The sequence below is a fragment of the Chanodichthys erythropterus genome, chromosome 11, assembly GCF_024489055.1.
Source record: "Chanodichthys erythropterus isolate Z2021 chromosome 11, ASM2448905v1, whole genome shotgun sequence".
In the NCBI taxonomy this organism is placed as follows: domain Eukaryota; kingdom Metazoa; phylum Chordata; class Actinopteri; order Cypriniformes; family Xenocyprididae; genus Chanodichthys; species Chanodichthys erythropterus.
This window is the reverse complement of record NC_090231.1, coordinates 34,791,770-34,813,050: the sequence shown is the minus strand read 5'-3', so window position 1 is coordinate 34,813,050 and position 21,281 is coordinate 34,791,770. Positions and strand designations below refer to the sequence as shown.

Genomic DNA, 21,281 nt, shown 5'->3' with positions numbered 1-21,281 from the left:
GACCGTTAAGTGCAAAAAGACACGAAAGAGAGCTCAATTCAGTACTTGTCAGGGACTGACACACTTATCATTGAGGTACTATTATAGTTTTTGTTTAAAATTGATTAGATTAGATTTTTAGTTTTTCTGATTTCATTTTTATTTTAGATAAAAGTTTAGTAATTTTTTTGTGTGTTTGTCTTTTAGTTTTTGCTTTGAAATGTCTATATAGTTTTTTTTTTTATTTATGTTTTGGTTATTTTAGGACATCACGTTAAGCTAAAGCTTAGAAACTAGATGAAATAAAAAGTTTACATTTTTTATATATTTATTTTTCATTTCAGTTAACATTTATTTCAAGTAATGAAGATTTTTCATAGTTTTAGGTTTAGTCAACTATAATACTTGTAAAATATATAGAGTAATGTGTCAAATAATGTAAGTCTTTCCTTCCTGTGACAGAAGATACAGTACTTTACTATGAATTAAATAGAAATTCAATTAAATACAGTTTATTGTGTAAACAAAATAACAATAATGACCAGGAAAAAATAATAATTATAAACCATCCCACATACAGTACACCGTAACTCTTATTCTGAAATGTCTGCAGTCTGCACTGTAGCAGGCTGCTCATTTAAGTTCAGATGAGGGAGATAAAATATGCATTATTACAACAGTCTAAAACATACTACCATATAAACATCGTTTAGTAAACATTGTCATAATTAATCAACATCAGCTTATAAGCAATTGCTTGGCATAAATGTGCGCTATTCATTAATTGTGAAGCAGTCTGAAGTGCTGCTGCGTGAGCCTGTAGAGTTAGATCAGCATGTTACACTTCAAATTTGATCTTCCACACAGGACAGCAGTCTTGACTGGATATCTTCCCAAATCGTCCCTCTCTTTCATTTTTGTCTCATTTTTATTCACTGACGAAAATGAGTGTAGATTTTTGTCATAGTTTTAGTCATTCAAAACGCATTTTTATTTAGTCATTGTCTCATTTTCGTCCATGAAAAAATGTTGACGAAAATTGACAAAATTATTTGTCAACAAAATTAACTCTGGTGCCAGCTATGTTAAAATGTACTGTACGTTATTCTTGAATTATTAAAACATTACCAACATTCAATTATAGGAACGATTAAATTGAAATATTATGAAATAGCTGCTTCACTACACTTTACTGCTGAAGCCGCTGCCATTTTGAGTGTTTCTGCATGATGAGTTGTAATTATGACTTCTATGAGGACGTGAACATATGAACAAGTCAGAATCACATAATTTTGGTCATTCCAACATGGCCTGTGAACACACCTTACCAACATTACACAAAATAACTCCTTCCATTCAAGTGGACACTGGTATTAGCCCACACATAATTCTCTTTCAACCGAAGTGCATTTTTTTCTGCTTGGGCGTAATACAGCTGGTCTTCTCATTTATTTATTTTTTTGCATTTGAGCACTCAGTCTTGCGCCCAACTGCACAACAGCCTCAAGTGGACAGAAGATGCCAAGCGATGGCCTTGCACATTTTTGGCTGAGTGCTAGTGTGTAGCCACTTGTCCACCCAGAGGCCCACCAACTCCACTGGGGTGAAGAATTTAAGGAAACACAAGAGTTATGTAACATCAGCTTGGGTAGGTAGCCCCTGCGCTCTGTAAAACATGGAGCTTTTAGAGAGACTGCTGAAAGGAAGAGTCTCAGCTGCTGGGGCTGAAGAAGACTCCTTAAAGGGATAGTTCACCCAAAAATGACCAACACAAAAAAAGGTATTTTGAAGAATGCTTAAGAAAGTAAGTCATACAGGTTTGAGGACGAGTAAATAATGACAGAATTTCCATTGTTTGCGCCTGGGTATGAGGAATAAAATCTGAATAATCTTAAAGTCATGATGGAAGTAGCTTCTGTATTGTGGTGTACATCCAAGTGAAAATTATCAAGGCGTGGGGACTTAGTTTTAGTATCAGTTGTTGGTTGGATGGAAGCAGATCATCTAGCTTGCAGTTAATTGTAAGAAAAGGCTGAGGGGGGTTTAAGCAGACTAAATGATTGGAGAAGTCTAGTATATGTCACCCAAGAGAAGTCTATCATTTCATTGTAAGTTATGACATTTTGATTAAAAATTACAAGCTCTAAAAAATTCTTAAAAATGTAACCAGGGGCAGTTTCTTCATTAGGGCAATAGGGCAACGCATCACCAAAGTGAGAAAGGGACGGATTTTTCAATCACATTCAACCACAGAGTTACACTAGCTGTCACTGCTAGGCTGTTTGTTCTGCCTCTGGATCAGCATCGAGTCACGCTCTGTGGAGTACCGCCTCGTTTTGGCCGATTTCACTCTGGCCGAGAACTGCCCCGAGTGCTCCCATAGACTTCTATTCAAAGAACTTTTTTTTCAAACTGCAAGCACTGCAATGCAATCTCTATGGGTTAGGAGGGCTAGCACTAACTTGCCTTCATCATCATACGTAATGTTATCTTGTGCAGCGATTGGTGGAAACAAACATACCTCTATTAATATTTTTTTTTTTTAAGCTGAAGTGACATCCAATAATTTCCTCAGTCCATAATTTACATTTCACAGACATATTCTCCATCAGTAAATGTTAGAAAGCCGAGAAATATGCGCATGCGCGCCAAACAGATGGAGTTCAATCTGAGTAAAATGCATTTTGCTAAAAATATTTGTTGTTGAATTTTTAATTTTTTTTTGGCAAACATAATAATTATGCCATATGCAGAATCTCGAACCTACAACTAAGTGTATTTGTACAATAGCAGCAACTGTGTAAAGTGACTGTTAAAATAATAAAAATTAGATTTTTTTTTTACATTTATTTTCCATTTTTAGTTTAGTGTATTTAACTTCTGCTTTAAAAAAACATTTTGTTTTTAGATTGTAAAATTACAGTTTTATAATATAGCTTAGGCCTAATGTATTTTGACCCCTTTTTTTGCACATAATATAGCATATCTTGTTTTTATAGCCTTCAATATAAACATTGTTTCTAGGACAATATTGGGCAGGATGTGAAATAACAGTTTTTTTTTAGATCCCAGCCCTATGGCATGCTTTAAATACTGAATTTTCCATGTTTTAGATGAGCATACATTATTATATCACTTGTTAAATGGTTATTTAACAATTACCCTATTCATTCCTGCATTTCTAAATTGTTTTTTTTTTTGCGACCCCCCAAATTTTTTTTGCACCAGCCGCCACTGAATGTAACATATGGATGAATCGTTCACAATAAGACCAACAAGGTGCATTTACGAAATATATAGGGAGAATTTTCATTTCATGCTAACTTTATTGCTTACACTAACAACTAAAAACCAAACAAACATTTAATTCACATAACTCAATGCCTGTGAACAATTTTCATGAATCGACTATGGACAGAAGGCCAGAGGGATTACAGTGGCTGATTAATTAAATTGACCATCCAAGGATTTAATGTGGATTATTTTTTTCAATAATTGTAAGCTAAATCATTCCTATCTGCTATGGTTTAAACCTCAGCCAGTGTAAAAAAAAAAGATTACATGTTTTCCATGCGAGCACTGTGAAATTACTCTTCAATAGTGGGCAAATAATTTGGCCGAATATCAGGGGAAGTTATGTTAACCAAGAAGGAGCATTTGGGAATATAGGTTAGCGGGTTAGGAGTGTCAGACCCTTTTTTCTGAGTCCAAATGAAACTCCTCGAGCGGCCGGATCTATAACAGTACCTGCCTCCGTCCTCTAGTTACGTAACCGGGCAGCGAGACAGTGTGTCCGCAAAGAGAAACGCGGCAATCGTGTTAACACACAGGAAAAAATAATGCTCTACATTTAAAAACCGCAGTAGTCAGACATGAAACCCCATTTGTTTACACGAGCAGTAAAGACGTGAAAATATCCCTTCATATCCTCTCCTTCTGTGTATGACTTAACCTGTTACATAACAGCGCTCCACACACACGCAAGCACAGCGCAACGCCTGCCAGACACACGGGCGGCGTCTCAATACCTAATACGCTCCCTATTTAGACAGCATTTGAAGGCTACATAGTAGCATATGGTACCCAAAAATGCTGCATAGGTAGGAAGCTCAACTAGATTTTAAAGCACAGCCACAGACATGACTGCCAAAGCCAAGCGGACCTGAAATCTGCTCCGACTATAAACTGTGTCAACTACGATAGTCTACCGAATGACACATTAACCGACATTTCTTTGACTTGTATCCCCAAATCAGATACATACAAAAGGGGTGTGGCTGTCCCATGTAAAAAAACGGCTTTATGCTCATGTAGACACTATGAAATCACCACTTTGCTATGCAAAAATGGTCTCTTCTGTGCTTAGTGACCAAAAACATTCATTGGAATAGATGTTGCATTCAAGTGTGTATTGTTAGTAGTACTGAAACATATGGACACGTTGGCTACACTGCTGTCTATCGACTAAATACACAAAGACAGCAGGAATAGATGAAGCTGAGACAGTCGTGAAAAATGACAACAGTGCTCGATTAACTAGTAAACAGCATGTGAGTAATAGATCAGAAATGACAGGTAGCCAGTAATGTTTAGACTCGCTTACAAATGTGTATATTATCACATTAGTTAATTTGCACAAAGTGTGCATGTGCTAGCTAGACTACCACCACCAGGCCTCCAATATGTAAAATAACATGTTTAATCTGTTTAATCCATTGTAAATTCAGAGCTAATGTGGTCACAAGCAAGGACTGAAGTTTAAGATTAAAGTCCAATTTGATCTCCGTGAACTTGAATAAAATGGAAAACAATCCACAAGCACGCTTTGGTTCTGTTCTTCAAGCTTACCCTTGTTTGTACTTGAGCAACTCTGCCGCCGAATTGGAGCTGGTTTGTCGGTTTCAGCCTTGCTGTCCAGTTTCACCGGGCTGTCCTCCACCGAAGCGCCCGCTTCTGAAGCGCTCTTGCGCGGCACCGTGACGGACTCTGGCGGAGACTCCATGTTCATCTGCGGGTTTCAGTTACTTTTACAATGGGATCGTTTTGTAGAACAATTCGGATTCGTTTTACATCGTCTTTTGGTTCGGATTGCACTTGAGCGTGTGACAGATCTGTTAGTGTTCATGAGAGCGGGTGTGGCTCTTCTGTCCACAGACAGCGCTGTTGAGCGCGAGACATGGTCACGCCAAACATACTGACATGCTCTCTAAAACATTCCAGTAAAGCCATATGTGGCACATTTGTTTAAGTTTTTATTAACATGGGTGTTTATTGACATTTCTTGCGACCAAATACAGCCTTGCATCCACGAACCAGCTTATAAAAATGTAAATACAGGCTATAATTTCCAATTACAATAAACAATAATTTATTTTGAACAAGTAAAAATGCTAATGCTCATTAAAATAATTAACTATATGTACCTGTACTGTACCCAAGTAAAATTTAATTAAACTCATTTCGAAACGAATCGTTTAGACTGGTTTTGTGAACCAGTTCGACGGGTTCATTAAAAGATCGACAGATCTCAACAGAACGATATTCACAAATAACACAAGTTAATAAGTTCATCCATGCGCGTTAATTATCTTTGGCAGGTATATATAGCTACAACTGAATGGGAAAGGTACGTCGTCAGAATTTGTGCTCAATTTGGATTTTTTATTTTATATATTTTCTTTGTAAGAATAATTTCTCTGAGTTGTCGAAATTTGAAGTCCCAAAACGCATAAGGTTATTAGTAACTATGAGTATTTAATCAGTAATTTAACGTTGTCTCGTCTAGACTTGTATCCCTCTCACATACACACACAAACCAGGACCGTGGACACAAACAGCATGCTTGACATGTGATGAGCGAAAATGCTTCTGACGTACTTCCGCTTAACGCAGTCCAGGCGCAATACGTGGACTTCATGTTGGCTAACTAGTATCACCCTATTAGAAAGACAAACAAACAGCAGCTTCATGTCAAAGCCAAAACTTTTATTTGTTCTCCTGCTGCTGTCTTTTCAAGTTTTTTTTTTTTACTATTGAGAATTGCAACCTTTACACACCCAATTTTCCTCCCAGCATAAACAGCTAGTTTTGCTAATTACACAACTTAAATCATGAAAATAAACATTACTACATTATGTAATGCACAATAGACCATTAGGTAAAAAAGATAGTTTTTAATCAAGGCTAAACACACACACAAACGTTTGTTTTTGTGAATTGTGGGGACTTTCCATAGGCCGCAATGCATTTTATACTGTACAAACCGTACTTTCTATCCCCCTACCCTACCCCTAACCCTAAACCTAACCATCACAGGAAACTGCGCACCTTTATTTTCTCACAAAAACATCATTTAGTATTTTTATTAATTCATTTACATTGTGGGGACCGGTGGCTGGTGATTCGCCGGTGATTCTCTAAATGCACATAGTTCAACCAAGGTACAATACTGTAGTTTTCATGCACAGAGGTATTATCCTACCATAGTTTTAATAACAGAGTTCAGTCTAAGACTGATCATTGATCAGATACTAGTTTTATTGTGCTGTGTTGACTTACAAGAGAATGTGATCTCAGTTACAGCACAATGTATGTTTCTGAAAAGTGCTTTTATCTAGAAAGGCTGATGACATCAGGAAATTCTTATGTAAAGCCTGACATTCCTAATGTTTGCACTGGATTAGTTAAGATTACTTGACATTTTTGGTGTCTTTAGCCGTTACAGCTGTCTACACACTGACCTGTGGGCGTATGTCTGTCCTACTGATGCATAGGAAATAGGAGGACATGGAAAGACCCACCACAGAGGGCATGGGATAACCAACCTCTCCTTTCCTGCCCACAACAGGCCAACAGGGGCCACATCCAGGAAGCCGAGTTACTTAGCAACATGGAGAGGATCCATTGCCAGGTGCTTTGACACTACATTCACTTTACATCATTGTGGGAAAACTGTGGAATACAATGCAATATTTCCTTGCCTTATAGACACACACCCTTTAATCATGTCATAGTTACTTCCAAAGCAAACATGCAACCATGAGAGGTAGAGCTAAGCTTATATCATAGTCTCCACCTCAGATCGCATTTCAACTAACTGTGGTAAAACGGTGACACAGACACACAGTCTTAGTACTACAGTCATAGTACACCATGTGCAAAGGGACGAAAGAGGTGTATGTGTTATGTAAAGCAATACAAAAGAAAAACATAGTAATGTTACAATTTTTAAGAAAGGGAGAGTAATTTTATGCATCATTGCTGAGTAAATTCACACAACACCTGTGGAAGGATGATTAAGAAAATAAAATGAGGGTGTATTCCAGCTTTTTGTCTTCTTTTTTGGCAGGATTTGTGATCAAGGTAAGGTTAGCTAAACATGCTTCACATTACACATTACAGTTTTATATTGCAGTGATTTTTTTATAGCAAGTGCCATTAACAAAATAATCTCTTTTACTATATGTGTTTTCAAGACAACAAAAGGCAAAGTGCGTAGATGCAGTGATTAGTGCAAACTCCAAAATTTCAGAGATACATTTTAAAACTCCAGTGAGTTCAACTAATACATTTGCTAAAATATATTTCTATTCAAAACATATACATAACTGATGCTTTGAATGCTAGGCAGGATAATAATCTTAGGAGATGTGGGCACACGTTTACATGGTTCGACTGATTTAAATATTGCCCAATTTGATGAAGCGCTGAGATTTCTGTCTTGCCATCTGATGCTGCTTGCGTGCAAACTGGGCACTGTCGATTCCTTCTCGCAGTCTCTGTGAAGTGTGAAGCACAAGAGGTCAAAGAGGACACCGTTGGTTCTTGACAGAAAATGAAATGCCGTCATTTTAATAGATATTACTTAGTGTAAAGGCATGTGAGCATTAAAAGAGGTAAAACTAGTGCAACCCGTGGAACTAGCTTGATCACAGCTTAAAATCTATGAAATAGCATGCTGAATATAATGAATGAATATATGCCTAGTGCCATACTCAACACTTTGCATTGAAATGTTGCTTGTCATTCTCGCTTTAATGAAATTACATTCACTAAAAGCGAAATAACAAAATTTCAATAGCAGTTTTAACTTTGAATCCACTAAAAAAACAAAACACACGCCTGTGATGTTTACCTCAGCCATGCCAGGATGTTTCATGTGTATCACTTTCACTAGCGTCTGTCCATCCTTCCTAATGAGGTTCAGTTTGTTCTGTTCCTGCATCAACATCCAGATTGTTGACAAGCAATGTTAATTCACTCACCATACATCACAGTTAGAAAGCCTGTACAAATGTCAATCTACTACATAATACCATATCTGCTAATACTAAAAGTAGCATTTATGTACCCGGTAATATATCTTCAAATCTCCTCCCTCTGCACTTGGAGGCCTTTGGAAATTCTCAAACTGACATTCCCATTCTTTATTGAAATGTCCAATCAAATCGATCTCCTTCACACACATCACTCTCCTGGATGATAAAGAAACCAATACACACAGCATGTGGAAAAGAGAAAATTAGGAAAATGTCACATAATTTTTCTGTTGTTGCAATACCTGTTGGTGATAATGATGTTTGTTTTTTTGTGCCCTGGGTACTCGTAGTGTTCTCTGAAGATCTCTCCATCCAACTGTTTAATCTCAGACCTCTGAAAAACATACACACTCATACAGCACAATGCACAAAATACAGCATACACTGCTGTATGGCTCCGCACATATACTCTTTCAGCAGTTACAAGCTGAATCATTTTCAAATTAACAAATCATAAATCATCTGAAATGCATACAAATGATCAAGATCATGTCAAAGAGGAGTACTGATTTATTCCAGGTCACATGATTATTATGGTCAATCACAGGATTCAAGCAAGCTCTTCAGTTAACACAATTACAACACATTAAAGCCACATTAGAACAAATGATTACATGACAATTATGCATATAAGATAATATACTATAAAGTATATAGGAAAATACATCAGACATTAATTCCAACATGCACTGCCCATTTAGTGCATATAAATGAGTTTGCATATATTACTATGCACATTTTATGTATTCACAATGATTAAGAATAAACATTGTCCATACATATATTTTATATAGACTTATATTATGTTATCAGACTTCAGATGCATGAAAATGTATTTACAGACATAAGTTTAAAGAAATTAAAATGAAGTTTAGAAAAATAGACAAACTTTGTCAGTTCCATATCCTATTTCTAACAAATATAATAATTATTTAAATATTAATAATGAAAATCTATTATTGTTTGCCAGCACATGGTTCTGAAGTCTTAAAACAAAAAATTGTTTTCTTAAAATTATTTTTTTTTTATTTTTTTATTTTTTTTTGGGGGGGTGGGGGAGAAATAATGACTAATGAGGTTATGTTTGAATTTATTTGGCATTAACTGACAAAAAAGGATTAGGATATAGCAATATAAAACTGATATAATAAAAATGTCTGAGGTATAATGCAGAAATTGTTTTTGGCAAAAATAATAGTCACATTAAGAAAAATAGTAAAGCCGTAAAGGTGCACAAGACAGACAAATTCAGATGCAGACTTAGGATATTAAATAATTTCCTAAACACAACAATGTGACATTCTGTTGTAGGTGGACCAGGCTAGACTGGATCTAGCACTGATTATCCAGTTTGGTTCATTTAAGTGCAACAATATCTCTGTGTTTTCACAAGTTTTCAATAACATGGATCTTTAAGATAATAGTCCCAATTCCATCTCCCACTCCCATTTTACATTTCCTCAGGCTGCATTTGGGAAAGGACAGAAAAGAGAGAAAAATATGAAATATTAAATGAATATGACAACAGGAATTCATTTCTTCACAGCAGGGATGGAGTCAGTTCAACTGGAGTTTAAAGTCAGTTTCAATGAAGAATACAACTGGAATTTTAACAAGGGGACTTGGAATTTGGTTGAGTTTAAGGCAAGACACCACAGGTAAATAGCATAAAAAATAAGTTCTGGCTTAATGCATGAGAATTTAATGTACTGTAATCAAAACTTACAGACACAAATAGTTAAATTAAACACGTAAATGTGTACTTTTTATGTTTTCTTTCCTCAAATCTGAAAGAAGACAATGTTATGGAAGCAAAATAGCCCAAAATCCTCAAAATTGATAGTACATGAAAAAACAGTGGTTTAGCATGTAGTGTCTTGCCTGTCAAACTGACTCCAATCCTTTCAAAGCAATTTGGCTGTTAGTAGTTGTTAAATTAAAGGTCATGCTGATTAAAATCCTTCTCATTGGGGTTTAGTAGCCTGGTCAGTAGGGTTGACAGGTGACCTCACCTGAAAGAGGTCATAGCCCTCCGACTCATGATGGTCGTAGGGCCGTATGATGCCGTCCTCTTTTACGAGACGTACTGGCCTTAATTTAGTCACCTCCTCAGTCGATTCTGCCACCCTGGAAATCAAGTCAGAAACTGCATGTTAGATAACTCTGACAAAGATGACATCCTGTGATCTAGCGGTTTTATATCTATGTAAAATGTGTGGGCAACAGAGGAGTCATTCTTAGTGAACAGAATCTACTCAATTAAAGTTCATCTGAACATGCCCGAACAGCCCTGAACAAACGCAATGCATCTCAAGAGTCATTTAAAAAGCGTCAACCTTGTGCTATTGCGTGCAGTGTCTGATTCCTTAAACCCTCTCTCACCTTTGGTTACTTCTACAGTGCGAGCATGGAAAAGCAACATGATTAGTTCAAACAGACAGTGCTGATCGCTTCAGGTGTATAAGATGGAGAGCGTAACGAATGGATGGATGATTTGAACGTATATGCTAGAGAATCACTGGAGGGGTGGGGGGCATCGCTGTTCCAGCTTGTCGTGAAAGGATTGGCATAAAAAAGCCAGGGGTGGGAACACCATAAAACACAACAGATTTGCCAACTCATCTTTCCAGGGCAGAATTAATGGAATGGGTGAAATATGTGATTGGTTAGCCTAGTCATCGACTGCCTCTGAAATCATAATGCTTCTTTTGCTATTGGTTGGAGAGCGCGTGGATACACCATAGAGTCCAGTGCATCAGCAGTGCAGTTAGCTCATGCAGTAGACTTGGTCTGACAAGCAGAGCATCACCCAAAGCTCACCCAAAATATGGAAATCATTTACTCACCCTCATGCCGTTCCAAACTTGCATGACTTTCTTTCTTCCGTGGAACACAAAAGATGAAATTTTGAATGAGGTTTAAGAATTGTTTTTTTGTCCAATTAATGAAAGTCAATGGGGTCAAAAACAGCAATGGACTTTATTGAATGGAAAAAAAAAACACTAAAATATTTTTCAAAATATCTTCTTTTGTGTTCCACAGAAGAAATAAGGTCATACAGATTTGGAATGACATGAGAGTGAGTAAATGATGACAGAATTTTTATTTCTGGGTGAACTATCCCTTTAACTATGTTTGATTATTGAGACGCTATATATAAATACACCTGTCATTTTTTTTATTTAAAGGACCACTTTCCCTTAAATATAATTACAAGTGAGTATACGTGTTTATCTGTACTCCCGCTCCTCTGTATACTATCTCTGCTCCTGTCTGGGCTGTTCTGCTCATCAGACTTTCTATTGGCCCCAAAATGCACCAGTGAAAGGGGTGTGGAGATCAGAAGCAAATGTTACAATGATGGGAAAATAGGCATATGTTGATTGATCCAGATATCAGGGGATTCTTGAACTGTGTATTATGGCAGAATGCTCTGCGCTACAGCTCACATCCTTTGCTTCCCACGATGCAATACTTACGTTTCAGGAACTCACACCCTGTAAGGTTAGAAATTATTCATGCTGCCAAATTTGCTCTTATTTTTTTTGGGGGGGTGACTCAGGAAACAAGCAAACCCGACTGAGTGAATGCAGAGGGATCATTCACTGCCATCTCTCTGGGTAACATGGGCATAAATACACATACATTCACGCTTCAGTCATCCAGATCTTCATACGCACATCTGTACACATACACTCATGAGTGTCTAAATACTCACTGAACTAAAAAGAACAAACACATCCAGGAATTAACTCATGAAAAACATGAAAGAAAGAGTCACAAATTTAGTTGACACAGGAAAACAAAAAGCAACACTATGTGAGAAAAAAGAAAAAAAAAAGCAAGACAACAAAAGACAAAAGAGACACAAATTAAGACAATGACACAATTAGATACATCTTAATTGCCAGTCTATGGTATATTAGAAAATTGCCACAGGAAATGTTTAATTAAATATTAAATATGTTTCTTGTCCTTTCAGAATGGATATCATCATCAGTATGTTCCTCCTTTCCAAAAGGTTGCTTAGATAATATAATTTTTTTAAATTCAGAGTGCAATGGCATCTGTGCTTACATAATATGATGCATCAAAACATTCTCCCTGTCCTATAGCAGGAAGTAGACAAGATTTCCAAGCTATAATTGGGATGAGAGGAAGTGGCCTCATGACTTCCACTCTGCAATGAGTAAATGTGTGTCCCCTTTAAACCACTTGTGGTCTTATTATGACTACATATGAGTTTTTGGGTTCAAAATATTGCTAGATAAACATCTTCATTTGAAAGTAAGAACTATGTGAATAACTAGTTTAATTGTTTGGGGTCATTTTTTTTTTTTGTAATACTCCGATTGAATAGAAAGTTCAAAAGAAATCAGCATTTATTTGAAATAGAAATCTTTTGAAACATTATAAATATCTTTACTGTCACTTTTGATCAATTTAAAGCTGCAGTCCATAACTTTTTTTGGTTAAAATGATCTAAAATCAATTATTGAGGAAGTACATAACCAGCCAGTGTTCAAAACTATCTCCTTACCTCAGCCCGATTCACATTGTAATTTAGAAATACAGTATCCACATGGTGCTGTGACTGACAGCCTACACATACTCCTAAAACATTAGACTGATCCGATGCACAACCCACGTAAAATGATAATTCCGCAACTAACTGCAATTGCAGGTTTCAAACAGAGATGGCGACAAAGAGGCAAAACTTATGGACTGCAGCTTTAACACATCCTTGCTGAATAGATTAGAAGTATTCATTTATTTTAAAAAAAATCTTTCTAACCAGAAAACTTTTAAACAGTAGTCTATGTATGTACATGGTTCTCTGACTGTGCATGTCTGTGTTTGTATCTGTGTATATAGTGTGTGTCTCACCTCTGAATGCCCTGAAAAGTACTGCTTGCCATGTCTACGATGCCCCCTGTAGGTCTGGCCACCACTCCAACCAGGCCTTTTCCAATGCCCTTGAAGAAGCCTGCAGCCCCCTCTTTCTTTGCTCCTAAACACATGATAGATTATTAAATGACATACAGTATTACATTCTTGTCCAGGTTTTGCTGTGAGGGGTTGCCATTTTATATGTATTTTGTGTATTTTTTGTGTAACCTATTTTTAATTAAAATATTTTTGCCATAACTGAATACAAAAACAGATTCAAAAACCATTTAAGTGAGCGATGCATCAGTAGTAAACTACCATACCTTCCACCGGTTTGGTCACAATTCCTGTTACTCCACCAACCACTCCCTGAAGGAGAACAGGGACATGACAAAAGTCAATTCATGCTATACACAATGGAACTTTGTTGTATAATGCATAAAATAGAAATGGAAATGCTTGGATGTTTTCTTGGATATATTTTTATTTGTGTCAGGAACTTAAGTACCTTGAAAAAACCCATTCCTCCTTTAGCCAAACTTTCTCCAAAGTCCTTCGTGGGTCTGTTCATTTCCTCCCTCCGTTTCTGCTGATACTCTTTGTCCATAGTGATGGCAGCCAAGCCTTTACCTACAGAGCCTGTTATACGGGACACTACACCAGCTGCACCTCCTATAAAGATAATGTGGAAACAAAAAAAGCATGTGCAGTAAGAATCCTCAGTGAGTACATGTTAGTTTGAGAGAGAAAAGCAGGAAAAGCAGGGAGCCTTACCCACAGTGTGGCCAAGTAAACTTCGAACACCGATAACAAGACCTTCTGCAAATTCCTCAGGTCCTTGAACAGCCCCCTACACACACAAACAGTACAAATGTTACCTATCATAACACGCAAATCATAACTTGATATTATAAATATCAGTTCCCACTAGGCATAATACACCATTGCATGCATTACAATGGTGATTGGCATAAATATACCTCAAATGGTTTCATATTTGATATACACTTTTTTATGTGGATGTGCTGATCTAGGTTATTCAAACCTGTACTTATATCTGGCATTTAAAAGAGAACACACTCATATTTGTACTGAATTAAATGATGAGGCCTGAATGTATAGATAAATGAACAGCGTTTGTCAGACCTGTATGGGCTCATAGAAGAAAGCCTCCACTCCTTCTGATAAGCCTCGGATCAGGCCAAATGGATTTCCAAGAACATCCAGACCCAAAACCAACACGTACATCTGCGTCAAGAACTATGAGGAGATAAAATTCTTTCAGATACAATGATTTAAAGTGAAAATGTAAGCGTGTTGGAGAGTGTTTGCTCATGTAACGACCTCTGACATTGTATTAGTGTATATTTAGATCACCCACTTGTTCAGTGTAGTGTCTGATCACCGCCCACATCAGTTTCTCTCGCCTGTAGAACTGATATTTCACCTCAAAGTAAGCCAGTCTGAAAAACAGCGAGACAAAAAGACATCAGTGCCTTTATATTTTCAAAGAAGCATGTGAGTCAGTAATACAGTGCATGCACATCTGAAATCCTTACTTGAAAATCAGATCATCTACATCAGTGAGTGTGGCGCCAATGCTTTTGAGCAGGAGGTTGACGGACTGGATGGCCACCATTTCACCCTCCTCAGACTCATCTCCACTGGAGCCCAGAGACAGACTCAGATGCAGCTATACAAACACACATACACACACGCAGATGCTTAGGTCAAACATAAATAATTACATGACGTAGTTTGATGCAGCTACCCATCAAGGAAATCTATCAATCATTTCTCATTATTAAATGATTCATTGACATGTAAGTGTTTGAGATTCAGTTTAGTCTTTCATATGACAGTACAGACAAGCACGTCGTTAACCGGGGAAAACATTGAAAAAGGGTTGACGCTGGTAGATCCTGTTTTGCTCATTCAATGGTTAATAATGGAATTGTTACTGAAAGTAATAGACAATATATATATGATGTCTATTTCAAATAAATCCTGTTGTTTTGAACTGTATAGATATCAAGGAATCCTAAAAAAAAATGTATCACAGTTTCAAAAAAAAATATGAAAAACAACTATTTACAATACTGATAATAATATGAAATGTTTCTAGAGCAGCAAATCAGCATATGAGATTTCTAAAGGATCATGTGACACTGAAGACTGTTGTAATAATGCTGAAAATTCAGCTTTGCCATCATAGGAATAAATTGTGTTTTAATTAAAATAGATAAAAACAGAAAACATTTATTTGAAACTGTAATAATATTTCACAATATTACTGTTTTACTGTATATTAGGTAAATAAATGCAGCCTTGGTAAGCATAAGAGACCATAAGAGAAAAATTGTATCGATCCCAAAATATTGAACAGTAGTGTGTTTCTGTCCAATCATGCTGCAGCATGTTGATGACTGAAACTAGGGAGAAGGTCTTATTTAAAATGTTGGTGACAAGTGAACTTGAAGAGAACATGTGCTGTGTTTTGAAGTGTGTTAGTTTTGACTATGGTGCCGATTCATTACTTTAATAGGGGAGATGTGGAAATGCTCAAAGAAGCTTAGGCCCGAGGTGTCTGTCATGGAGCTCTCCATCAGCTGAGCCTGCAGCGCCTCCAGGTCCTTCTCTATCAGCTTATTCTGAAACACAGAGAAACACATAGTGACATCTCCAGCCCCCTCTTAATTCACATTTCATAAAGCCACACATGATTGAAACAAAAACAGCCAGAGGAAGTGTTTACCCCTGCAATCATTATGGATTCCTTTCATTAGTAACATTATGTGACAGTATGTGAACACCTGTCAGAGGATGCAGTCGTTACCTTCTTATTACTATCCTGGGAGTCAGTGGCTGGGGTAAAAAGGTTGATGATTGCCCCCAAGAAACCCTGATCGATCTTAACTGCCATCTCCTGCACTAATGCCATAAAGTACCTACAGAAAAACAAACACTACAAGTCAAAGTTTTGGATCTACTCATTCTAAAAATAATAATAAAGTCATCAAAACTGAAATAACACATGGTATTATGGTAATTATGTAGCAACAAAAGCAATGTTTTTTATTAAAGCTGCAGTTCACATGTTTTTCCTCTTTCTCGCCACCTCTGTTTGAAACCTGCAATTGCAGTTATTTGCAGAATTATCATCTTTATGTGGGTTGTGCATCAGCATGGCTCCTCAGCGCGGATGAATTTAACATTTTGAGGAGACTGTTTGTCTCCTCAAAATGTCACCGCACCGGTGGATACTGTACTTCAGAAAGACAGATTGTAGTCTAGGAAGTATGACCAAAATAAGAATTTTTACTGGAAAATGTCATCTGAACCAGTAAGTAACAAATCGGTCACTTTTTTTCTGCCCAACTGAGAAAAAAAAAAAGCATTACAGTAAATCGCGTTGCCAATGGTGATTATCACATCAAACCATGGAAATTATTATTATTGTTATACTTTGTTCTCAAATTATTAACGTTAACAACATCAGCATTGCGTGACTATGTGTATTTAGTGTGTATTAGAGTAAACTGTAGGTTTAAATTACTGTACAGATAAGTGAGAAAAGGCTATAAATGATCCGTCACCTGCTGCATCTTCATACGATATAGCTTACTAGCTGTAAACAGATGTGACATAATGATGCAAAGACGAACGCCGACATGCTCGAATTTCCCGTGGAAACCTACCAGTACTACTCGGATTAGAACACATTATTACAAGCTTACCATTGTGAATCGGGCTAAGGTAAGGAGATAGTTTTGAACACTAGCTGGTTATGTACTTGCTCAAAAATTTATTTTTGGACAAGTTATGGACTGCAGCGTTAAATTTTAGTTTTGTTAAAAAAATATACACTACCATTAAAAAAAAATATTTCAATGTTTTTGAAAGATGTCTATTGTGAAATATTATTACAATTTAATGTAATTGTGGAAACTGTTTTAAAAAATTTTTTGGATTCTTTGATGAACAAAAAAATTCAAAAGAATAGCAATTTTTTTGTAATAATGTACTTTAAAAATCTTTACTGTCACTTTTGATCAATTTAATGTCTTCTTGCTGAATAAAAGTATTTCTTTAAAAAAATCTTACTAACCCCAAACTTTTGAACAGTAGTGTATATTTGTCTACAAAACTAATTTAAGTAAATCATAAGCCTTTAGATGATTTTTTTAAGATCAAGAAAATTAATTTGATTTGAATTAGTACATGTGAGACTGTGACACAACAAGTAAAAAATGTAATCATTGTGCAATCACTTACTTAAACTGCATGACTTGGCTGTGCTCATTAAACCTTGTGATGATGCTCACGTCAATAAACGGCTTCGGCTCTAAAGATAAAAGGGATATGATGTGTTCATGTCCATTCACTCTAAATGTGCACTCAGAAGTGTATTAGCTTAGACACAGCCTTCATTTGCTAGCTGGTGTTTGTACCTGAGTCTTGAACAATAGATTTTGGAAGAGGAACAGGATGAAACACAGTAGGAAATATAGCTCCCGGCAGCTGATTATCCACCTGGAACAAATAAATTGTGCACATAATAACTGATCGACTGCCAAAAACGACGGAAGCGTGATATTCAACAAGTAGATTGTGTGTGGGTGCTACCTGTAGCCAGTAGAGCTGTGCACGTAGACTCCTCTGGTGAGGCGACTGTTTCAACTCAATACAAATGCCAGGCAGGAAGTTTCTCCTGATAGCGCAGGAAAATGGCTGTCTCATCAACATGGGCAATCTTCCAAAGTTCACCTGTTTTAATTAAAAAAAAGAAAAAAAAAAAAAAGAAAAAAAAATACTATAAAGTCTAAGCAACATAAATAACCTTATTAATCAAACTTTTCCTGTAAAGTCCTTTATTACCTCTAGGCCAGTTTCTAGTCTAGTCCAGCCTGGTTCACTCTTGCTGCTGATATGGTTTTGGTAGGCTTTCTCCAACAGTCCAATGTTCTTGTGGTTAAAGGACTTCCAGCGGTTCTTTGGTCTCATCTCCCAAACCACACCAGAACTTAAAAACACAATTCAATCATCGTCAAAAATCACCTTGACAGTCAAGTGGCATTTTTGTTCCCCTGTAAAAGTCTTAGAAGAATTATTATATATTATTAGTGTTACAACAACACTGCGGGATGCTGGGCATGGGTTTATTTACCTGGTGATGCCAACATATGCAATCTCCTGCCTGATGTCATTGTTGATGAGTGACAGGCCCAGGTTCTGTAATGAGATGCTGACTTCCTGCTGGAACTGCTCCAGCTCCTCAGCCTGCCGTGCTTTTGTGACTATGCCGACATCCTCAGTGAAGATCAGCACCCGCTGTCGGCCATCCAGGAAAGACACCCAGTGAATCTGAACTAAGCTGCTATAAGCAAACTGCCCACACTCGTCCTAAAGAAAACACCATGGGATTGACATGAGCAGCAACATAAGACGATCAGTAGATTCATTGACCCAGAATCCCTTTCTAACCTTGACAAGGTCCAGTTCTCCACTGTGGTCTTGACAGCTCCAGCAAAGCTTCCTCACCCCTGCTGGATCATCCCATGCAAAACGCTGAGCTTCACCTGGTCTCAGTGCCCAAGACTCCTCACAGCCTCTGCACAAGCACAAAGACACAGATACATATTCACACACTCCAAAACACTCAATAAAAGAATAAATATATTAAAAAAGTACTGGTACTTTGGTATCGCAGTCCAAAAAAGGAGCACTTATGCACAGCTCACAGCTACGCCGGTTAATCAATGAAGCTGTCTACACGGCACAATAAATCTCTTTACATCACGTCTACACTTTGTTTGTTAAAATTAGACTATTTTCAAGCTTGTATAACTCAGAAATGAGCAAAAACTCCCGCGTTTTGTGCTTTCAAGAAATCAACAGATATGTATTTGGGTACATTGCTCAACACTACAAAAGCATGTTGTAAATAGAAACATTCGCAGGCATTTTTTTCCTTCATTATATATTGAATTATTATATTTAATAGTAATAGTAAATGAAGATTGAAAACAACAAAACCAAAGTAAAAACAGTAATACTGTGAAATATTATTGCAATTTAACAAGTGCTTTTTAATTCAATATATTTTAAAACAGTTGAGCTGCTTCTTAAGGATTCTTATATATATATATATATATTATTAATCAATCTTTTCCTGTAAAGTCCTTTATTACCTCTCTCTCTCTCTCTCTCTCTCTCTCTCTCTCTCTCTCTATCTATATATATATATATATATATATATATATATATATATATATATATATATATATATATATATATATAAAATAATTGAAATTTTTTGTAACTGTCTTTTTGTAACTGTCTTTTTTTAATTTAATGCAACCTTGCTTGATAAAATTATTAATTTATTTATCTTTTTAAATCGTATAGACCAGAAACTTTTAAATGGTTATTTATTTTATTTGTTTATATTCACTTGTTTTGTTTGAAATTTGTTTATTTTGTCTTTATTTTATTTCTGACTTAATAATTCAATTAAAACAACAGAATGTAGTCTTCAAGTATTCCTCAATTAAGTAAACATTGCTCTTAAGTAATTATTTATATTAATAATTAAAACCGTGTTTTCAATAGCAATTAGTTTTTGTTGTGGTATTGCAATTACTGAAGAGATTTGTAAAATTATGGTATTGGCCTTATTGACTACTTAAACCTGGGTATTGTGACAACTCTAGTTTTCACAAAAGACTATTAGTTCATCATGGTCTTTCTCATCATCTGTCATATGAAGTAAAACACTGAAGCGCCAACCTTTGTCTGAAGTTGACAGTGGCTGCGGGTGTGTGGTTCACAACCAAAGCAGGTGCAGCTCCATCATAGTAATCAGTGAAGCTGATGACAGTGGAGTGGTCTGAGATATTCACATCCACTATCACGCCACCAAACTGATGGAAAAGAAGATTACAATTAAGTGAATTAAATCAATATCGTTTAATAAAGTATATTTAGCATGTTTACATCCAGAGCATGTTCACCTGATCCATGCGCAGCAGAGTTCCGCTGTCCTGCTTGCTGAAGAAGAACGATTTGGAGCTAGATTCAGATCCCACAACTCGTGCACACAGCTTCCCTGTTGTGGACTCAGGCCAAAAAGGCAAACACTGTAACACACACAATTGTACAGTTAACACACATACAGACCAGTGTGTGCATACTGCTGCCTTTGATAAAAGATGAATTCAGCTCTGACCTCTGTGGAGGAGATGTAGTGCCACTTGTTGCTGAAACCATTGTTATTCTGCACCTCTCCAACCTCCAGCTCAAACGAAGACTTATTGACCAGCGTGTAGAAGGGACTCATGGTAACAATTCGTGACAGATTAAAGCTGCTCATCTGGATGCTGACCCCAACCTGGTACATCAAATGAGATTTTCCATACTGTAAATAATAATGTTGTCATGTCTAAATTTATATGTACAGTAGCACTTAAAACGATGCTACTATATTTGTATTTTTAATTTATTTAGACAAAATAATATAGATTTTTATTATCAGACATCTCTATTAAGTCATAACATGAAAATATAAAGACAAATCCATTATGAAATATGAAAAGTAGAGATGGACAAATATTGAAATTCTGTGCAATACTGATAAGACTATAATTAAAATCACCATGAAATCAAAATTGACAGTTATTACTTTATGTAATATTTCAGTGTTTACTATAAATTTTAGATTTATTTGTGCACATCATTTTTTCTTTTAAAATTTATGTGCACTTGTAATCTTTAAATCAACATAACCTCCAGTGGCCGAGAGAGCTCAACACGCTGCAACTGAAGAAAACACATGCAAAGAGAAAAAACATCAGCAAATTAAGAAAACATCTTCATCAGTTTGACAGCACACATGCGGTAAAATCCTTACAATGCAACCAAATACAGAAACGCGCTGAAAATACTCACAATGTAACCAAATACAGAAAACAGGCTGCAAATACAACGCAACCAAATACAGAAACATGCTGCAAATACTCACAACACAACCAAATACCGAAACTCGCTGCAAATACTCACAATGCAACCAAATACAGAAACGTGCTGCAAATACTC

General features: G+C 36.4%; 2 protein-coding genes across 7 annotated transcripts in view; both read right to left on the bottom strand.

The window, feature by feature from the left end:
• The window catches only part of rorab (RAR-related orphan receptor A, paralog b), a 63,871-nt gene extending 58,762 nt beyond the window's left edge, over positions 1-5,109 (bottom strand). For both annotated transcript variants that reach the window (XM_067399557.1, XM_067399558.1), the window contains exon 1: positions 4,828-5,109. In XM_067399557.1, coding sequence (XP_067255658.1) covers positions 4,828-4,987 — 160 coding nt within the window. In that variant the 5' untranslated portion in view covers positions 4,988-5,109. The remainder of the gene's footprint in view (positions 1-4,827) is intronic.
• Positions 5,110-5,978: 869 nt separating this feature from the next.
• Positions 5,979-21,281, bottom strand: part of vps13c (vacuolar protein sorting 13 homolog C) — a 68,460-nt gene continuing 53,157 nt past the window's right edge. For 4 of the 5 annotated variants that reach the window (XM_067399551.1, XM_067399553.1, XM_067399552.1 and 1 more), the window contains 23 exons: positions 20,416-20,577; positions 20,201-20,326; positions 19,977-20,110; positions 18,672-18,798; positions 18,355-18,590; positions 18,066-18,210; positions 17,814-17,954; positions 17,639-17,720; positions 17,463-17,532; positions 16,024-16,135; positions 15,725-15,838; positions 14,747-14,880; positions 14,569-14,650; positions 14,334-14,447; positions 13,962-14,037; positions 13,696-13,859; positions 13,511-13,556; positions 13,185-13,308; positions 10,310-10,424; positions 8,540-8,631; positions 8,330-8,453; positions 8,114-8,197; positions 5,979-7,757 (listed from right to left, as the gene is read on the bottom strand). In XM_067399551.1, the coding sequence (XP_067255652.1) occupies positions 7,659-7,757; positions 8,114-8,197; positions 8,330-8,453; positions 8,540-8,631; positions 10,310-10,424; positions 13,185-13,308; positions 13,511-13,556; positions 13,696-13,859; positions 13,962-14,037; positions 14,334-14,447; positions 14,569-14,650; positions 14,747-14,880; positions 15,725-15,838; positions 16,024-16,135; positions 17,463-17,532; positions 17,639-17,720; positions 17,814-17,954; positions 18,066-18,210; positions 18,355-18,590; positions 18,672-18,798; positions 19,977-20,110; positions 20,201-20,326; positions 20,416-20,577 (2,703 nt within the window). In that variant the 3' untranslated portion in view covers positions 5,979-7,658. The other variant, XM_067399554.1, reaches the window with a different exon arrangement.